General features: G+C 62.5%; 1 protein-coding gene across 22 annotated transcripts; it reads left to right on the top strand.

Annotated features, from left to right (window-relative positions):
- Positions 1–648: 648 nt before the first annotated feature.
- TNNT3 (troponin T3, fast skeletal type) lies at positions 649–16,634 on the top strand. 22 transcript variants are annotated; one of them, XM_043452766.1, is made up of 17 exons: positions 649–775; positions 3,828–3,860; positions 3,973–3,986; positions 4,401–4,418; positions 5,479–5,496; positions 5,650–5,691; positions 6,636–6,656; positions 6,855–6,869; positions 9,191–9,209; positions 11,746–11,791; positions 12,489–12,605; positions 12,709–12,786; positions 13,057–13,170; positions 13,248–13,357; positions 13,442–13,532; positions 15,022–15,062; positions 16,435–16,634. In XM_043452766.1, the coding sequence occupies exons 1-17, from the start codon at positions 657–659 to the stop codon at positions 16,487–16,489; spliced, it is 951 nt and encodes a 316-aa protein (XP_043308701.1). In that variant the 5' UTR covers positions 649–656; the 3' UTR covers positions 16,490–16,634. The 22 variants fall into 22 exon arrangements, with proteins under 22 accessions (XP_043308701.1, XP_043308703.1, XP_043308715.1 ...); XM_043452764.1 differs by lacking the exon at positions 15,022–15,062 and adding an exon at positions 14,420–14,460 and having other exon boundaries at positions 654–775; XM_043452768.1 differs by lacking the exon at positions 6,855–6,869 and having other exon boundaries at positions 650–775.
- Positions 16,635–19,712: the final 3,078 nt, after the last annotated feature.

Genomic DNA, 19,712 nt, shown 5'->3' on the forward strand with positions numbered 1-19,712 from the left:
CTGCGGGCAGAGGGGGGCCCGCAGGGTCTGGACCCCGAGGTGGGAGTTCCCGGGCTCACTGCAGAGGGGCGGCCCCCGGCACTGGGAGCTGCCAGACCCCGCGCGGCCAGACGCGGGTTAGCGTCTCACTCGCCCGTGTGTTCTGTGTGTCCCCAGCGCGTCACCCAGGGAACCCGGTCTGGCCACTAAACGGGCTCCGACCCTCTGGGGGCCTGGCCGAGGCCTCACAGGCCCTCCGTTCCCCAAGGGCGCAGAGACCGCAGGCCGCCCCCTCCGACGAGGAGGCTGGGTGGGCCCGGGGCCTGGCTGGACAGACGGCAGACCCCCTCTCTGGGCATCTCCTTGGAGGGAGGGGCAGCTGCCGGGAAGTCAGAGCCCCAGCCCTGGGGGCTCCAGTCCAGCCAGGCCCCAGGAGAGTCCTTGGCTGCCTCCTCAGAGCCACCCAACACCTTCTTCACCCTCCTCGGCCCATCAAGAATGTGCCCGCTGTCGGGGGAGTAAAAATAGAAGCTGACACTTGCGGGGGAGGAGGGCGCCCCCGACTCCTCGGACGCGGCCCCCTCCTCAGGCCTCCTCTTCTATTCCTATACTTGGTCAGGGGCCTCGGGGCACGGCCCCTGCCCGCCTGCACGCGCCCGGCCACCCAGGCCCGGCCAATGGGCTGCCGGGCAAGATCGAGTGTCACTATAACTCGAGGGCGTGCGGTTGGCGGGCAGTGCCTGAGCCGGTCTTGTCCACAGGGAGCTCCTGCCCGTCTCTCCAGACCCAGCTGCAGGTCAGTAGAACCATGGGCAGCCCCGGGCCTGGGCCAGCCTGCTGCGTGCTGGCAGCCTGGGGTCCCTGGACGTGGACACTGGGTCTTCCAGCCTCTCCACTCTAAGGACAGCATCTCAGAGATGCCGGGAAGCCGCCCCGGGGTCTCAAGGGTCTGGGATGTGAGCACTCCAGGGTCACGTACTCTGAACATTGGATGGGGAAGAAGCTGTTTTATACCTGAGCTCTGGGAGGATCAAGAGGGAGGAAGGAGGGGGCCTCTGGAAGGCCCAGGGGGGTGGTCCCCGGGGAAGACAGCCAGAGAGAGCTGAGGATGTAGGGTGAAGAGGCCAGGAAGGGGCTCTGTCCAGGGCTGCAAGGCCACCCGCCGCTGTGGGACCACTGCTGCCCACTTGGCCTCGGCCAGCGTTCCCTCGGAGGCTGAAGCTCTCGGCCTAGTGGCTGCTGCCCCCAACACCACCGTCTGTGAAGACGAAAATGAGGGTGGGCCTTGTGTGACGCCCTGCAGAGCGGGTTTGTGCAAGAGGGCGGCCGGGACCCCAGCAGTCTGGGAGTGAGTATCCAGTGGTCCAGGCCAGGAGTGGACAGGACGGGGGCCGGGGCAGAGGGAGCAGCGGGCAGCCGGCGTCTGTCCTGCCCGCCCGCCTCGGCCTGGGCAGAGAAACACGTGCTCCCAGGAGGCCCAGCCCGAGCTCCCCAGCCCCGTCCCCCGCCCGCCCGCCTTTCCTGTGCCCCCTGGGGCCGGGGCCCAGCCATCCTCCTGACGTCATGGGATGGGGCACCCTGGCTAGGCAGCAACCTTTCTGGCGCCCTCGACCATTCTGGGAGGAGACGGCTGGGGAGCCACGGCCACACGGGACGGCGGGGCCCCAGGGGTCATGGAAGAGGGTCAGGGTCCCACAGTGAGCAAGCGGCAGGGCCTCCTGGCTCCTCGCCCACACCCCCCCCTTGTCACTTGGGAAGGAAGGAAGGAGGAGGGGTCCCCGAGGAGCAGTGACCTCAGAGGCTGTTTGCACAATGGCCCCTCTGAGGGCAGGACACGAAATGGACAGCCGGTTTCCTTCTCAGCTGTCTCAGTGCCAGCCTGCCCCCAAGCGCAGCCCACCCCGGGCCCCTCCCTGGCGGCGGGGGGGTGGGGGTGGGCACAGAGGAGCCACGGCAGGCATCACCCCCCGGCCTTCACTGGGCGGGGGAGCAGGGGCCCCGAGGGCCCTCAGTTTCCCTGTTTGGAGGCTGGGCACCCTTCCCGGGGGTGCAGGGCAGAGTCCTCCAGCCCAGAAGACAAGAGGGCAAGTGGAGACCTGCAGGGGAGCTTACGGGGGAAGAGGGGTGGGCAGGCCAAGACCTGAGCCAGAGGCTGTTCTCAGCCCCCCTCCCACCATCTTGGGTTTCTGGGCAGAGGTGTCTTGGCTAATCTGGGTGCCTATTTCTGGACGTCTCAGCTGCCGCTGACTCCTTAAAAATAACCCACCCTGGACTCTAGCCATGACCACCCCTCTCAAGGCGGTGACAGGTGTCAGGCCCTGCCAGGGGGAGAGGTGGGCACAGCCAGGGTGTGATGGCATCCTGGGTGGGGTGGGGGCCCATGGAAGGCTGTGGGAGCCGTGTGCTGGATGAAGCAGGAGGCTGTGACTTGAGGGGGCAGCAGGGCCCCAGGAAGGGAGAGCAGGCTTGGGAAGCGCTGCTCGGTTTCCTGGAGGGGGTTAGCAGAGATCCATCCGCTGGTTAATTTTGCATGGAGCTTAAATTGCTTTGGGAAAATTAACATTCTTGACAGAGGCTTCGGAAAACTGTTCCCACCTTAGCAATGCGATGTAAATGCATTTTTCGATGATGAACTTGTGTTTTTCTTATACAAAGCTCCCGGGGGGACCAGAACGATTGTCTTCAAGTGGGCTGTAGCGTTGTCATGAACTCTGTTTTTCAAAACCCCGGGCCAAAATTCTGATGCAGCTGCCCCGCGCGTTCCCAGGCCCCGGCTGCCTCAGGCCTGCACGGGGGCCAGCTCACGGAGAGACGGTCCCTGAGCGTGCTGGCCCGGAGCCGGCCGCACCTGGACGCACGCAGCCGGGCCCGGGCAAGAGCTTCTTTGCAGACGTTGACAAATTCAAGAACATCTTTGGGGCCTGGGAAAGCAGGCTGAGGAGGAATGGGGCCGTTCGCTCGGTTCTCAGAGGGCGTGTGGGCCTGGCAGGGGCACAAGGCTGGGGAAGGGGGTGGCCACGTGGACTCTCAGAAACAAACCAGACCCATCCCGATGAGCTCAGGGCTCAGCCTGCGGGGGCAACGGGGAGAAGGGAGGGAATGGATGCCTCGTGCTCTCTGGTGGTTTTGGAAAAGGGCTCTGCAGAGGGCCGTGAGGGACCCCAAGGAATCCCCGGGTGCCCCCATCAGAGGACGCAGCACCCTCATGGGAAACCATGAGTGGGAGAAAGGAGCGTGGCTCATTCCTGAGGAGCAGGCCTTGTGGGCACGGTATGCAGGAAGGCCAGGGAAGGTCCACAGTGCCCATTTTGAGGAGGCAAGCTCTGAAATTCAGAGACTCCCTGGGAGCCCCCTCCCCTCCCGCCCCACTATCTAGACCCAAGAGCAGAGACCACCAAGAGGGATGTTTTGAGCAACCTCAGCAGGGCCTCGCGGGGGCCCGGAGCTGCCAGGAAGGGCCCCCCGCCCCGGCCCGCTCAGCCGCATGCTTTCTGGATGATCCTCCTTGGGGAACGTTGCAGAGAGCATTTCGGCCCGGCCACCACCTCCCAGCTCCCGCCCAGCTCCAGGATTCCAGGCTGCAGGCCGGAGCCAGGTCCGGAAGGGGGGCGGAGGGGGATCGGATCTGGGGCGAAGAGAGCTGGGGGCCTGGGGCCTCAGAGGAAGCAAGGCAGCCTGCCGAGGAGGCCCCGCGCAGGCCCGGCCCGCCCAGGCCAGGGAGCTGGCCCTGGACCCCTGTGCAAGGATGGCCCCCCACAGTCAGCTCGCTGAGCCCACCCCCCACATTCCTGCACCTCGAGGCCCAGGCAGCTCCTCACTCTTGCCCCGTCTCCCCCCACCCCCCGCAGAAAGCACCCAGCCGCCATGTCGGACGAGGAAGTGTGAGTACCCGCCCGCTTCTGGACCCCTGGACCTCGCGTGCTCAGAGGCCAGAGGAGATCCCCCCCCACCCCGCCAAGAATCGACCCCTCACCCTTGCCCCTCTCCCCACAGTGAGCACGTGGAGGGTAAGTGTGGACGCCAGACTCTCTCTGCATCGGCTCTAGACAGAAAGCCCAGGTGGGACGGGGCCCTCCATCTGCGGCCAGTGCCTCGCCCGGGGAGCCCCCCGGAAGCCACAGGCGTGTGGACGCCCCTCTGCAAAAGGGCCCCCACCCCTGACCCTGCGCCTCTTCTCAAAGGACAGGTCCCCAGCCCAGCCCGTGGACACCCTGCCCCGTGACACCCTGCTTGCAGAGTGGGGAGCGTGCTCCCATCGCAGGACCAGGCCTTCGAGGCCCAGACCCCTGCCCACGAGCCTCGGCCTCTTCGCCGTCCTCCCCTGACAGTGGGCGCCAGGCAGGCTGGCCCCCCGCCTCTGTCCAGGCTGGCCCCCTGCCACCCTCTAACCGCTTCCTCTCCTTTGTTCTACCCCCTTGCAGAAGAGTACGAGGAGGAAGGTAACGGAGGCGCCCCCCAGGCCCCCGCCCAGCTCACCCATTAACCGTCCACCTCCGTGGTCATTAATCCCCACCTCCCGCACCCCTAACAGCCACCTCGTCACTCCATCGAGAGGCGCTCATTAATTGTTCATTAATACTTCTGTATTATTATGTATCATTTATACATAATAATCTCATGGTATCCCTGGTGTGTGAGGTTAGCTGGAATTTGGCCATGAAGACACTCACCTCATTAATAGCAAGTCTGGTATGCCGCCCACCCATCCCTCACTCTCTGATTGTCCCTGTCTGTCTCTCTTTGTCTATCTCTGTCTCTCTCTGTTTCTCTATCTCCATCTCTACGTCTCTGTCTCTCCCAGCCTCTCCCCCTCTCCCTCTCTCTGGCAGTGGGGACCCCCAGGTGGGTCAGGAGACCCCTCCCGGCAGGCGCAGAGCCTGGCCCCGGGAAGGGTGTGCAGGGTGGTCTGCAGGCCCGACGGGCGCCCCTGGGCCCCACTCAGCCGCGGCCAGGCTCTCCCGAGCTCCGCTGGGCCGGCTCTCCTGTGGGCTGTTCTGGGCGCTAGGTTTTGAAAATATTTTGAAAACACTTGGCTACCCTAACAACGTGAGCAAAGCTCTTCTTTTTTCTGCTGAAAAGGTGGAGAGACTTCTTTCTGAGAAGGAAGCGTGGTCCCAGGCAGTGCCTTCCCAGGGAGTTGATGGGGCGCGTTGGCAGGTCCCGCGAGTGGGCTCCTCCAATGCCTGCCTCTGCCACGGGGCCCCCGAGGATGCCAGCCCACACCTGTCCAGGTCCCCACCTCCGGGACCTTCAGGGCCAGGTTACTTAGTGACGCAGAGACACCTCAGTCCACTCCCCAAGGACAGGGGAGGGCGGGACCCCCAGGACCCAGAGCAGGCTGTGCCGCAGAGGCCCTGCGGGTCCACGATGCCCACCAGCCTCCCTGGTGCCCGCGGCCCCCACCCCGGGGTGCCTCCCTTCCCGGCCGCCCCACGCCCGGCCCGCTAACGACTGTCCTATTCTCTCTCTCCCTCCTGCTCCCCCCGGTTCCCACCACAGAAGAGGCCCAGGAGGAAGGTAAGTGGGGTCCAAGACCCCGGCCCCAGCCAACGCCCAGCCCTCTGTCCCGCGACCCCAACCCTCACGCGACCCCGCGTGTCCCACCCTCTAAGGGCGTGCAGTGCGCTCCCGGCCTAACCTCTCGTCTCTCCTTTGGCCCTGCTCACCCAGCGCCCCCCCCGCCTGCAGAAGTCCCTGAGGTCCACGAGGAAGGTATGCGGACGCAGGACTTCTGACCCCCATGTGGGGCCCGGGGCTGGCTGCGGCACAGTGGGCGGGGGAGGGGGCGGCGAGGTGCCAGCCAGCCAAGGGGCCCCCACATGTGGCCGCCCCGTAACCCACTAACCATGGCCAATGCTTGACCTGAGCGGGCCGGCCCCCCGAGGGCCAGCACTACCCCCTCAACATGGGCCCAGCCACCCCCTAGCCCAGGGGGCGCGGGTCAGCGGGGAGACCGCTGGACCACATGAGACCTAGCTGCCCCGGGGGCATCCCTGAAGCCAGCCTCCTGCCCCAGGGTGGGCACCTGAGAGCCCCCGGCACCTGGCCCCCCCACAGGGGTCTCTCCTGCGGTCTGTGCCCCCGCCAGGCAGCAGTGCCCCCCGCGGGCCCCCTCCAGCCTGCCCCCGGGAGCTCCCTCCCGGGTCAGGGGCGGGACTGGGCAGTGGCAGGGCAGGGAAACCTGGGGTTGGCGCAGTGGTCAGGGCAGCTGAGAGCTGGTACCCAGCGCCCAGGCTCCTCCATGGGTGCAGAGAGAAAAGGCAGTGGGCGCCCTGGCCTCGGGCCGGTAGGAAGCTTCCCTTCCAGGCCCCGTGGGCCACCCTGCAGGCCACGGCCCTGCCCCCATGGAAGTCCTCGGGGGCCTGAAGGAGACGGGAAGCGGCGGCGGGGGCGGCCAAGTGAGACAGGACTCCAGTGGCCCCTCAAGCAGCAGGGGTGTCCCGAGAGAAGCGAAGCCCGGCGTGCAGGCAGGGACAGGACTGGGGGCGCTGCCCCGGCCGACATTGACCTTGTCTCGCTCACTCCCCACACGCTTCCCACCCGCCGGCCTCGGCCACTGACCCTCCTGTGGCGACCGGCTGTTTCCATTAACTCGGGATCCTTGCTCCTTTGACCTCTGACCCGCGTGTTGCCTCTTGCTCCATGGCCCTCCTTAGTCCATGAAGTTCATGAACCAGGTATGTGCCATGGCTCCAGTCCCGTGTGGGCGCGTGTGCACACGGGGTGTGTGTGGGTGTGAGCCGCAGCCTGGCCGACGAGGAACAAGAGGGGCCACGTAACCCACTCACCTGCTTGCCCGCCGCCTGCCCCCCGCCTCTGCCCGAGGTTCACAGTGGTTCTCTCTCCCCCCCCCCACAACGGTGCCGCTTCTACAGAAGAAGTCCAGGAAGGTAGGCTCGCCCCCCATGCTGAGGCCTGAGCTCCGCCGCTCCTGCCTGACTCTCCCTGCCGCCGTCCCGAGGGCTGGGCACGGGGTGGAACGCTTAGGCCGGGGATGGGGAGGGTGGCTGTGTGTCAGACGGCCGACAGGCAGCGAGCATTCGGGGCTGAGGGGGTGAGGCCCCGCCCGGGTCGCCGCAGGAAGGTGGGGGTGGCCAGCCTCGAAGGGCCTCAGAGAGGGGTGCTGGGAGGATGCCACTGGGGTCCACTGGGACCCCCGGGACCCACCAACCTGGGTGGAGAAGGGCAGGGGGGAGAGGCAGGGCCCCAGACAGCAAGGAAGGCAGAGTGGGGAAGCCGCGGGGGGGAATGGGAAGGGTGGGGAGGCAAGTGGGTGAAGCAGAAAGTCAGGCTGAGGTCGCAGGGGGGGCCCAGGGGCCTGGAAGTGCTGGGGCCCCCTGGGTGGAGCCATCAGGGCCCAAGTCAGAGCCCCCCGCCTTCACACAGCCCTCGTCGGGGCCGCAGAGGGCCTCCCCGCAGGGCCTGCACCCAGAGTGCAGGCTCCAAGCTGCCTCCCTGTCCCAGGCCTCAGCGAGACCGCCTGCAAGACAGAGGGGCCGGCCGGGCCCGAGGTCACGGGGTGGACACTGGGCCTGGCGGGGATGTGGGGGTCAGGAGGTCACCCAGTCACCCTGGAACCAGCCCTGGGGCCTACAGACAGACAGGCTGGGGATGCCAGGTTGCTTCCCGCTCGCCCGCCGCCTGGGAGCTTTGCCGCGTGGCGCTTTGCCTCCCCCTGCTCCCCGCCCCCCTCCCAGCCCTCCACCAGGTGCCGGGGGTGGGGGGCAGTGACGTCAGGCCCACCTGAAAGCTGAGCGGCCCCAGCAGGCGCAGGAGGCTGTTTGTGCGAGTGGGGGCTGGTTGCTAAGCAACCCAGGGATCTGCCAGGGGAGACCCTGACCACAGTCCTCCTGCCCCGGCAGCTCAGACAGGCTGAGGGCCAGATGTGAATGGCGCTGTCCCTGCCACCAAAGGCCCGGGAACAGGGGCAGGCCCTCATGGCCGAGCTGATCCAGGCTCCCGCGCCCCTCGGGGCTCAGCCTCGGTGCTCTCGTCCCCTTGGCTTGGGACCTCAACTAGCCAGGCTTCCGCAGGTCTGAGGCCCCAGGAGACATTATCAGCCTTCTTGTTTGAAAACCCCTGGGTTTCAACCCAACGAAATCCAGGAGTCAGGCCCCCAGAGCACCCAGCCCTGGTCACTGAGGCTCAGTCACTCAGGCATGTCCGACTTTGCTCACAGTCACGTCCGCGGAGTCGGTGATGCCACCCAGCCATATTATCCTTTGTCACCCCTTTTCTTGCCCTCAGTCTGGACCAGCATCAGGGTCTAGGTTTCCCATAGCTTTTCTTCCAGGGAGGCCACCCCCAGTGGAAAGGCTTAAGGAAGCCTGCAGCCAGAGCCCACAGGCCCTCAGCAGCCCCTCCAGCCACTGCTGGCCTTCTGGGGCAGGGGGCAGTCTCCCTGGGCATCCTGGCCCTGCAGCTAGCTCTTCCGACCCTCCTGGACAGAAGCGCTGCAGCCCTCAGAGGGGGTCAGCAGTGGGGTCCAGGACAGCGCCCGCCCGGGGGGCGCGGGCTCAGCTGTGCCCTGGCTGGCCCGCCCCTAGCCCGCGCCCGCGCCCGCCGCTTTCTCTTGCATGTGCGCTTTCACCCGAAGATGCGGAGCAGGAGGACTGGGAGGACCAGGCAGGTAAGGCCAGGCCCCTGGCCGCACGCGGTGCCTGCGCGGTCCGCACAGACCCTGGCAGAGAGGCCCGCCCGCCCGCCCGGGTCCGTCTTGAGGGCTCTCGGTGCCTCTGGCTCGGCCGCCTGCCCACCCGTCCGTCCTCCTCTTCTGACGCCGGGGCCTCCGAGGGCCGGGCCTTGCTGCTTCGAGCTGCGTCTGCCGCAGGGCTTAGCTCTGTCCTGAGCTTCACACCACCCCACATGGACACCAGGGGGTCAGCAGGCACATCAGGAGGCGGGCAGGAAGACGTGTCCTCCACCCGGGCCCCCAGCCTTAGCCTTGTCTCTGCCCCGAAGGCGTGGCACCCCCGGGCCCCTTCTCCCCTTCTCTCCGCGCCCCCTGCCCTGAGCCCTGCACCCATTCTCCTCCTCAGATCCCACAGGGAATCCTGTGGGCCCCGGTGGGGGCAAGTCCCTGGCCCCTGGTGGGTGGGAGGGCGGGTCCACTGTGGGGGGGGGTCCTGGTCAGGGGCGCGGGGACCGGCGGGCTGCCCTCTCACCTGGCCTCCCCTCTCCTCTCTCCCCCCGCCGCTGCCCTGCTGATCAGAGGAGAAGCCGAGACCCAGGTGAGTGCGGGGCTGGGCCGGGCTGGACGCCAGGCGGGCGAGGGGAGCCTGTGAGGCCCAGGGGCCGGGCTCAGATGGGGCTGCGAAGCTTGTTGGGCCCTGCAGACCCAAATCCTCCAGGGGCCGCAGCCACTCCTTTGCTCCTGAATTCGGGGTCCTGGATTCTGGGTGAGGCTCGCCCGGGGAACGGGGTCACCGGGGCAGTGGTGCACTCCTCCGGGTGGGGCTCACACCTGCCCTGGGGCTTCACCCCGGGGACGGGTAGGGACGGACTCTGGAGGCCCAGTCCGTGCCCCGACCATGCAGAGTAGACAAAGATGGCTTCCTGCAGGAGCAGGCGCTGGGCAGAGGAAGGAAGGGGGCAGGAAGTTGGGGGAGTCGGGGCAGAGAGAGGGAGGCCCCATGGAGCTCCCACGGCCCTTTCTGGTGCCCACCCTCCTGGCCACCCTGCCCCCTGCATCTCCCGGGGCCCCCGATATGAATGGTGGGGTGCTGGGAGGGAGGCTTTCGGCCTTGAAACCCGCCTGGGAGCAAAACCTTGACCGGAGCCCCAATCTTCCCCTTCGTGGGGGCCTTGAGCCCCCAGGGGAAGCTTCGTCCTGGTTCAAAGAGACTTTGGCTCATTTGGCCCGCGTGCTAGTGGTTCAGAGGTTTCTTGTTTTAATCTGGCGTTACTGATTTTCTGTTTCTGATAAGTACGTGTGAGCCCACGGCCCTCGTACGTGATCCACCCCCCGTCCTCGGGGGACACGTGCCTCCTTGCTCTGCGGGGGAAGGCATGTCAGAGCCCGTGAGCACAGGCCAAGTGCTCGCTCCCACTCAGGGGAGCCCCGCGGACTCTGCACAGAGGGCTGGAAATATGCGAGTGTGTAGCCAGCACATTTCCATCCGTTACACTTTATTTTTCAGCAATTTTAAAGAAAGCTGCCGGGTCACAAGATATTTTCTAGTTTTAAAAAAATGTTTGTGTTTTCATTATGAAAATAAAACACCTCATTAAAGAAAATTTGGAAAATACGTAAAAGTCCAATGAAAAAAAAAATCATCTATAACTCTCCCACCCCGCCAGCCAGACTGCGGAAAAGAGGAGAAAGAAATAAAAAGGCTTATTTCTTCCTACTCTTTTTCCATGCATAGGACTTGGAAAAAAGGTTTGAAACTCTGAGCTGTTTTTCAAACATCGTCTTGTCTATACAGCCTTGAATTCTGCTTTTCTAAAATGCAGAGCTGTGTCCTAAGTATTTTTCCATGTTTTTACATAGTCTTCTTAAATATTTTGAATGGCCACATAATATTCCATCAATTGGACAAACCATAATTTTCCTAACCATTCCTCTATTGCAGGATATTAAGGCTTTCCCCAATATTTTACTATCATAAATAACGCTGGGTGGAAAGCATTTTCTGTCTTTCGGGTTATTTCCCTAGGCCGCATTCCCAGAATGGAATTACTGGGTCAAAGAGTAGGAACGTTCTTAAGGCTTTTGATGTCCTCTGCCAAAAGGCTTCCACGAGGGCCGCCAGCGGCCTCCACACCACATGCCCAGGGCCCGCGACGTGCCTGCACATGGGCCTCTGGCGGGCGGGTGAGAAGCGGCCTCTCTGGCTTGTTTTTGTTCACATTCCTTTGATGGCTCGGGAGCCTCTCCCACGTGTGTTGACTGGTGGTCTTTCTTCTCGGGGAGCCGCTAGCGTTCACCCTCTGCCCATTTATCTAACGGCGGGGGCGTCTCTATGTTTTCTTAATCATCGGTTTGCATAAGGATATAAGTCTTCTCTGTATTTGCTGAAAATATTTTTCTAGTCTGGTTTTTCCCCCCCTTTCACGTTGTGCCTTTTTCCATAAGTTTTTCATTTGCATGGCCTCCTCTGGCCATCTTTGCCTGAGTGGGACCTTCTGAGCTCAGAAAATCGCTTCCCTCGCCAGCATGCCGATCTACGTTCAGTTCCACTCTCTTCTCTTTTGAAGAAGCTCTTGTTTCTGTTGTTGATTTAACTCTGTGCTCCGTTCGAGATGTATGGGGGGAGGGGGAGTCACGGCCGAAGGGATTCGGGAGGGATATCCTTTCTTCTCCGCACGACGTGCGTTCTGCCCAGCACCCCCTCCTCTGGATCCCCAGAAAGAAAGGTCAAAGAGGGACCAGAGAAACGCAAAGGGTCAGCCGAGATGGCCGTTCCTGACCACAGAGGCCAAAGACCCCAGAAGGGCCTATGGTGACTGCCTTGCCTTCTTTTGTTTGAGAAAGAGAGCAAGGTCACCCTTCCTGGGTGAGCAGGGGTGAAGCAGCCCTTGAGAGGCCCAGGAGTGGGCAAGACAGGCTGACGCTAAGAGGTTATAAACTTCTAGAAGGGTCAAGCCACTCTGGGGACAGTGGGCTATATATTTGACAAGAACAAGGTCAGGCCATGTGCCCTCAACTGGGTGCCAGGGTGAAGGGCAGGAGGGCCAGCCTAGGGCCAGGCCAGGTTGGGTCCAGCCCACCGTCCTGGTGGGGACCCACTCACCCGTACTCATGAGCCTCTCTCTCTTCTTCAGACTCACTGCTCCTAAGATCCCGGAAGGGGAGAAAGTCGACTTTGATGTAAGTTTACGGGACCTGGGTTCACACAGACTCCCCAGGCCTCCAGCCTTCGGCTCCAGGCTAAGCCTGAGAAGGGGACATCATTTAGAACAGCCAGAACTGGGGCCTCCTGGCTCCGTGCACTCTTGCTATGATTCATTCCTGCATCAGAGGGAACTCATCCAGGAATAACACCTCCTCCCCACTCATCCATCCACCCATCTCCCCGTCTCTCCCCATCCATCCAATCACCCACCCAACTATCCATCATCCATCTGTGCATCCTCCCATCTGTCCATCCACTCCCCACCCATCCATCCACTCATCTCTCCATCCATCCAGTCACCCACCCAACTATCCATCATCCATCTGTGCAGCCTCCCATCCATCCACCCACTTCCCACCCATCCATCCATCCCCCATCTACTCACTCATCATGCCCCCACTCACTGTTACACCCATTTACCCACCCATCCATCTGTGTATCCAACAGACTACTTCGTTCCCCAATTTCCTTTCTGTCCAACCCACCCAGGCATCTCTGGGCATAACAATGAGGCCAAGTCAGAGGAGTCCATCCCAGGGGTGCTCACTGACCTCAGGGCTCTGCATGGCCTGGACTCAGCCACAAGGAGGGTACCACTCTGACCCCATGGCTGAGGGAGCAGGCAGCCCGAGGATCGAGAGGAGAGCGGGTGTGATGGGCCTGTCCCCATAGGACATCCAGAAGAAGCGCCAGAACAAAGACCTCATGGAGCTCCAGGCTCTCATCGACAGCCACTTCGAGGCTCGGAAGAAGGAGGAAGAGGAGCTGGTCGCCCTCAAGGAGAGAATCGTGAGTCCAGCCCTGCAGCTCTGGGTGGAAGTCGGGCTGGTGGATGTGGCCGGGGGTCCAGGGGCGGGCCAGGCCAGGCTGACCCGCTTTCCTCCGGCCGCAGGAGAAGCGCCGAGCAGAGAGAGCTGAGCAGCAGAGGATCCGGGCGGAGAAGGAGCGTGAACGCCAGAACAGACTGGCGGTGAGACGGCCCCCCAGCCCCCAGCCCGGCCCCCAGCGCGGCCCCCAGCCCCCTGCTTCAGGAGCCCCGGCTCCCAGACCTCCCCCTTTCTGACAATCCCCTTGACACTGGCCTAGGAACCCAGGCCATCAGCCAAGTCCCCCTGCCCCGCAGAACCCCTGCGAGAGGGTGGACCCAACAGGGACCAGGACCTTCCAGAAGGTTCCAGGCCCAAGCAGGTCCTCGACGCCTGCGCTGAGGTCTTGGTTGGGGGTGGGGGTGTGCCCGCAGGAGGAGAAGGCGCGGCGGGAGGAGGAGGACGCCAAGAGGCGGGCTGAGGATGACCTGAAGAAAAAGAAGGCTCTGTCCTCCATGGGTGCCAACTACAGCAGCTACCTGGCCAAGGTGAGTGCGGGCATGGGGCTGAGCGCCCCGCCGCGGCCCCGGACCGGCTCGACGCGCCCCCTCCCGTGTCCCCCCAGGCAGACCAGAAGAGGGGCAAGAAGCAGACAGCCCGGGAGATGAAGAAGAAGGTCCTGGCCGAGCGGAGGAAGCCCCTCAACATCGACCACCTCAGCGAGGACAAGCTCAGGTGAGGACCCGCCCGGTGGTGGGGGGCGCCTGGACCCTCCTGCCGGGGCTGACCCAGCAGCCCCTCACCCACGGCCACCCTCAGGGACAAGGCCAAGGAGCTCTGGGACACCTTGTACAAGCTAGAGATGGACAAGTTTGAGTATGGAGAGAAGCTGAAGCGTCAGAAATACGACGTGAGTGTCCTGTCCCTGGCTTCGCCCGCTGGCGGGCGCCCCGCGTCCCCAGACCTCGACCAAGCCCCCTGCCCTGCGGGGGGCCCCGCCCGGGGTCCTCCAGGCCGGCCTCACGTCAGGACGGCGCTTATGGCTGGCGGGGGGTGCGGTGGCGCAGAGTGCCCTTGTCCGGGAGCAGGGGTCTGGAGACCCAGTGTCCTGAGCCCGCCAGGGGGGCATTGAGTTCCTCTGGGGTGGGGTTTCCACCTCACCCAGACTCCTCTGCACACCCAAGTTCCGGCCAGGCCAGCCCTGGGGACTCAGAGCTGGGGAGGGGGCCTGGGCGGGGTCTCCCCGACCCTGGAGTCACAGCTCAGGTCGGCAGCCCTGGGTGGACACTCCCCTCGGAGTCAACATGGGCCTGGGATGGGGCTGGGTACAGACCCTGATGATAGACCAGAGGCAGACCCTTCCCTCCAGCCTCCGGCGTCCCCCCGGGAGGACCGTTCACTCTCAGGGCCCCTCTCCCGCTGGCCCTTGAGACAGAGGGTGTGGGCGAGCAGTGCTGACAGATGGAGGAGTCCTGCCTCCTTCTCAGGAGCCCGGGGCCCTTGGGTGGGTTGCCTGGCCCTCCTGCACTTGAATTTCTCCACCTCCCTCTGGGGGAAAACGCTCCCCCGGCGGCCCAGGTGAGGGGGCACCACGCTCTGTGCCAATGCTCCCGGCCGGCCTTGGAAATGGGCTTCAGAGGGTCCAGACGGGCCCCACTCGTGCTGAGCCAGGAGAGCAGGCCCCGACACACGTGTGCACAGGGGTTCCCCAGAGCTCGGACCAGGCTGGCCCTGAGCACGCAGGGCACCCAAGCCTCGGCCGCCCACCCAGCCCCCTAACCATCTCGGTCTTTCTAGATCATGAACGTCCGGGCCAGAGTGGAGATGCTGGCCAAGTTGTAAGTAGCCGGGGTCCACCCTGGACCAGGCTCTAGTGTTCATGCACGGTGGGCCTCGCGCATGGCGGAAACCTGGGTCGTTGCGGGTGTCGGCAGCAGCGGGCACGGAGAACCCGGAGGATGTCCCTGGGTCCCCCGCCCGCCTCCTCCCCCTTGCCTGCCACCTGGGGGCTTCCGAGGCTGACCCGCTGCCCTTCGTCGGCAGTGGAGGCTGGCCCTTACCTCTCGGACCTCCCCTGGGCGGTCAGCAGGAGGGAGCAGCCGGGCCGGGGAGCGAGACGGCCGCGGGGCTCTGAGCTCCGGCCGCCAGGCGGGGGCTGTGTTTGCGAGCCCACCTCCGGCCCCTGCCCCCGCGCCACACCCTGCAGAGGTGGGCAGGTAAGTGGCCAGCTCTGGGGCTGCAGTGTGTCGTGGCCCAGGTGTCCAGCTCAGGCCGCCGAGAGTGAGTCAGAGACACGAGTCTGAGCTCCTCCAGACCAGAGGAGCCAGGACACGGTGAGAGCGCCGAGGCCTGCCAGGCCCCGTGCGGACGCGCAGGTGAGTCCCCTGTGTTGTTTGCAGATCACCAACCTCAGGAGCCGCATTGACCAGGCCCAGAAGCAGTGAGTAGCCCTGCCCGCCCCATGCTCTGCGCCAGGCACGCAGCCCCACGGGGTTGGCTGCCACTGCCCCCAGGGGCCCGGAGACGTCAGCCTGTGCTGGTGGCACGCGGCCCTCAGCAGAGCAGTAACAGGACTAACCGGCCGGTCCCTTGGGCCAGCATGTTGGGCCCTATGCCCCAGACCTGCAGCCTCCAGTCTCCCCCATCCCCAGAGCCCAGGAGGTGGGTTGGGAGGGCCAGCAGGAGGCCCCCAGGGTGGCCTTCAGGGTGACCTGGTGAAGCCAGCCTGGGCTCCTGGACAACCCGCAGCGTGTCACCTTGGCGATGACCTGGGCAGGGACTCAGCAGACCCTGCACAGCCTTGGGTGAGACCCCTGGTCTGGGGTTGATGAGCCTGCTGGGTCCACGGGACCCTTTGCAGCTGCTGCCAGGAAGGGCAGGTGCCACCTGCTGGGGTTCAATGCCCGAGCCTGGAGGCTGAGCTGGGGTGCCCCGAGGGCTGCAGAGGGGGCTGGCGTAGGTGCACGCCCTCCGCCCTGGGCTCCATGGCAGGAGGCAGGGGTTCTCGCAGGTCACTCGGCTAGGTGTGAGTGTGAGCACGCACGTGTGTGTGTGTGTGTGTGCATGGCCCGAAGGGTTCTCAGGCTGGCTTCCGCTCAGGGACACGGGCTGTGGGCAGGGCTCTCAGTGCCAGGCCTTCCCCTGCAGCCTCGGGAGCCGCAGGGCCCACTCCAGCCTGAAGCTGCCCACGACGAGTGCCGATGACCGCCCCCCGCGGCCCGGCCCCTGCCAGCTCCTGGCTCCCTGCTGTGCAGAGGGCTCAGGCAGAAGGGGGGCTCCCAAGGACCCCCATCCCCCGAGGTCCCGGTCTCATTGGTGACTGACGGGCTGAGATTCTAGAACAAGACAGAGGCCTCCCAGGTTCCAAGTCTGTCAGGCTGGACTGCTGGCCTGGAGTGAAGAACTGGACCTGCCTGCTGCCCCTGCCCATCCTGGCCAGGGTGGGGGCTGGCTCTTTCCAGGCCAGAGTTACTGAGAGGATGGCAGCTACCAGTAGGGACAGGCAGGCTTGGGTCCGCCTGACATAAGGGCCTGTGCCCCGAGTCCCTTGGGTGGGGAAGGGAGGGAGAGGGGCCCAGCCCTTGCCCACACCCCCTTAACCTCACTAACCTCCCCAGCACACAGTCGCCCAGGCCTGGTGGGCAGGCACAGGTGAGTCACCGCTGCTGGACCAAGGCTGGGGATGCCCCTGGGCTGCTAGGGCTGGGCCAGGCCGAGCTGCCAGGGTCTGGGGTCTGCTGGGGGCTGGGGAAGGGGCCAGCCAGGGTCCCAGACCCCCTCACGCTCAAGACCAACTTGCTTCCCATTTACAGCAGCAAGAAGGCCGGGACCACGGCCAAGGGCAAAGTCGGCGGGCGCTGGAAGTAGAGCGGCCAACGAGGCTCCCAGAGGCAGAGACCCTCGGCCCGGGGGACTCACGTGCGGGGGTCCAGCCCCCAGGGGCCCCCTGCGTCTCTGTCCTCACTGCGTCCATGCTCTGGGGCCTGTGAATAAAGGAGCAGGCTCCCCTTCACCGCGTGTGTGCTGGCTCATCAGTGGGGCCCCAGGGTGGGGAGGGTGTGGCGGGGGCTGCTCTGCAGCTTGGGAGCCCACGGGACCCAGCTGCTCACCTAGGGGTCAGCTCAGGAGACCCCCAGCAGTGGTCTTCTACGCCACAGAGACCCCCAGGTGCCCACCGGCTCTGCCAGCGGCTTCCACTTGTGTCAACGGACAGTCACCCCATCCCCACCCCGCGTGCGAGCCCACTTTGCTGGCCCCCAGCCCCCCCAGTTTGGGGTAGCAGAGCTTGGCCTTTGCAGGGCGTCCGGAAGGCAGGTCTGGGGCATGAACGTCCCCCAGAAACAGGGCAGAAGGGGGCCCGGAGCAGGGGAGGTGCACGCGGCCCCAGGGAGGGGGAGGAGAGCACATCTCAGGGAGCAGTCGTGGCAACACAGACCGTTCTTTCTATATTCTACAAGAACAGAGCACTCCCTGTGTAATAAGTCTGAAAGGCCTGACCAAGTAGAATTACGGAAAATATAAATCACAAAAATTGGATCAAGACATAGAGCCTTGCTCAGCCAAGTATTCACGGAGGAAGCTGCCGAGCCTGGATGGCCCCCCGGGAGGGCTCTGCGGAGAGGGGGGAAGTGGGGAGCATCCCAGCTCAGGCGGCTGCGGGGCGCCAGACCCCAGACAATGAGCTCGCCCACCCGGACGGTACGTGCCTGTACACAGCATGAACTCCAACACACACACACACACACACACACACACACACGTCCTCAGGCCCTCGGGCAGCCCACCCCCACACAACAGGGCTCCTTGCAGTTGATGTGAATACCCTGCGCCCAGCCACTGTGCCCTCCTGCAGCGGGGGCCTCGAGGGTGAGCACCTCCATGTAACAGTGGGGTCCCCCGATCCCAGCACTGTCCCTCCACCTCTCACAGGAATGACGGGATGAGAGCCGCCCTGGGGAGAGGCGGTCAGCGCACGGGGGCGGGGGTTCAGCTCGCAGAATCCTGCGGGTTCAGCACAACGTGAGCTGAGTTGCAGATGGTGGGAACACCAGGGAGGAACAAGTCGGGGACGGGAACGGGAGAGTTTCAAGCACATCTCGGGGTCACGGAGTCAGGAAGATGAGGGGCATGGGGGTGGGTATGTGAGCTCCGAGCAGAAAAATTAAGCCTGACTGATGGATGCCAATGGACCACAGTCCTTCTGAAGGAGAGTGTACATGGGAAACTCTGCAGGAACAGGTTATAGACAAGGCTTTGCAGCAAGCTTCAAGCTCTAACGGGCATGTCTCAGCCAACAGTCAGCCCTCCGCAGCCCAGTCAGAACCGATGGATGGCAGCTTATGAGCATAGGTTTAGAAATGCAAAAATGCACTCTGAACAGTTGATGGATCTCAGAGGAGATGGGGAGGACACTTAGGAAGCACCTTAGGACGAGTGATGATGCACGATCACAGAACAGGTCCTGCTGACTCGGGACCTACAGTGGGATGGCTTGTTCCGACCGCCTCGGTTAGAAAAGTGAGGGCAAGAGCCGTATTCGTAGTAAGTTAAACAGCTTCCTGGGTGGCTCAAATGGTAAAAAATATATTTGCAATGCAGGAGATCTGAGTTTGATCCCTGGGTTGGGAAGATCCCCTGGAGAAGGGACTGGCAACCCACTCCAGTATTCTTGCCTGGAGAATCCCATGGACAGAGGAACCTGGCGGGCCACAGTCCATGGGGTCACAAAGAGTTGGACACGACTGAAATGTCACAGTCAGAAGTTAGCAAAGGAACAAAAAACCAAACCCGAGCAGAAGAGAAGCACGGACGTGAGTAAGGAAGACAGAAGAAGACAATAAATAAAGAGACAAGATTACCAGGGAAAGTCAACAAAGTAAGAAGCGGGCTCTTCTGAAGGACTGATAAAATGTCTGGTGTGAAAACCAAGCAGATGAGGTGGGAAGGGGAGAAGGCACAAACCACAGTGAAATGAAGAGAAAGCCCATGGCAGAGACAAGTCTGTGGTAACTTTTCTATGAAAAAATATTTGAAAAATGAGATAAAATGGTCAGTTTCCAGGGGAAACGAACTGACTTCCCTGAAGCTTGAAACTTGAATAGACCGATTTCACATGAAAAATGTTGAACCAGTGATGAAATCCCTGCCCACCAAGAGCTTTTGCAAACTACATCATGATCAAGGGAGAATCCCCTCCAATGCAAAAATAATTTTATATTAGAAAACCGAGTAATGTAATAATTAAACACACATAAACATAAACAGTTTAAAGCCTGGGGAAACACGGGATGATACAGAGCACAGTTCATGGTTTCTTAGTCAACCTAGAAGGCAATTTCCTTACCGTGGGAAGGCGTCCTCCAAAATCCTACAGCAAATCATCCAAATAGTGAACGGTTGGAAGATCACCTTGAAGATCAAGAGTAAGGCAGGAATGTCAGCTTCCCTATTTTCTAGCCTACTAATCCCTGGAAAGAAATGATCATTCATCACAATCAGATAACTGTCTATAAAGAAAACCAGTGAAAACTGCAATTTTAAGTTGTGGATATGTCTGGTGTTGAAAGTAAAGTCCAATGCTGTAAAAAGCAATATTGAATAGGAACCTGGAACGTTAGCTCCATGAATCAAGGTAAATTGGAAGTAGTCAAACAGGAGATGGAAAGAGTGAACATCAACATTTTAGGAATCAGTGAATGGTCTGGGATGGGTGAATTTAATTTAGATGACCATTATATCTACTACTGTGGGCAGGAATCCCTTAGAAGAAATGGAGTAGCCATCATAGTCAATAAAAGAGCCCAAAATGCAGTAGTTGGGTGCAGTCCCCAAAATGACAGAATGATCTCTGTTTGTTTCTAAAGCAAACCATTCAATATCACAGTAATCTAAATCTATGTCCCAACCACTAATGCCAAAGAAGATGAAGTTGAATGGTTCTATGAAGACATAGAAGACCTTCTAGAACTAACACCAAAAAAAGCTGTCCTATTCATCATAGGGGACTGGAATGCAAAAGTAGGAAGTCAAGAGATTCCTGGAGTAACAGGCAAGTTTGGCCTTGGAGTACAAAATGAAGCGGGGAAAAGGC

This window comes from Cervus canadensis, chromosome 29 (genome assembly GCF_019320065.1).
Source record: "Cervus canadensis isolate Bull #8, Minnesota chromosome 29, ASM1932006v1, whole genome shotgun sequence".
Lineage (NCBI taxonomy): Eukaryota > Metazoa > Chordata > Mammalia > Artiodactyla > Cervidae > Cervus > Cervus canadensis.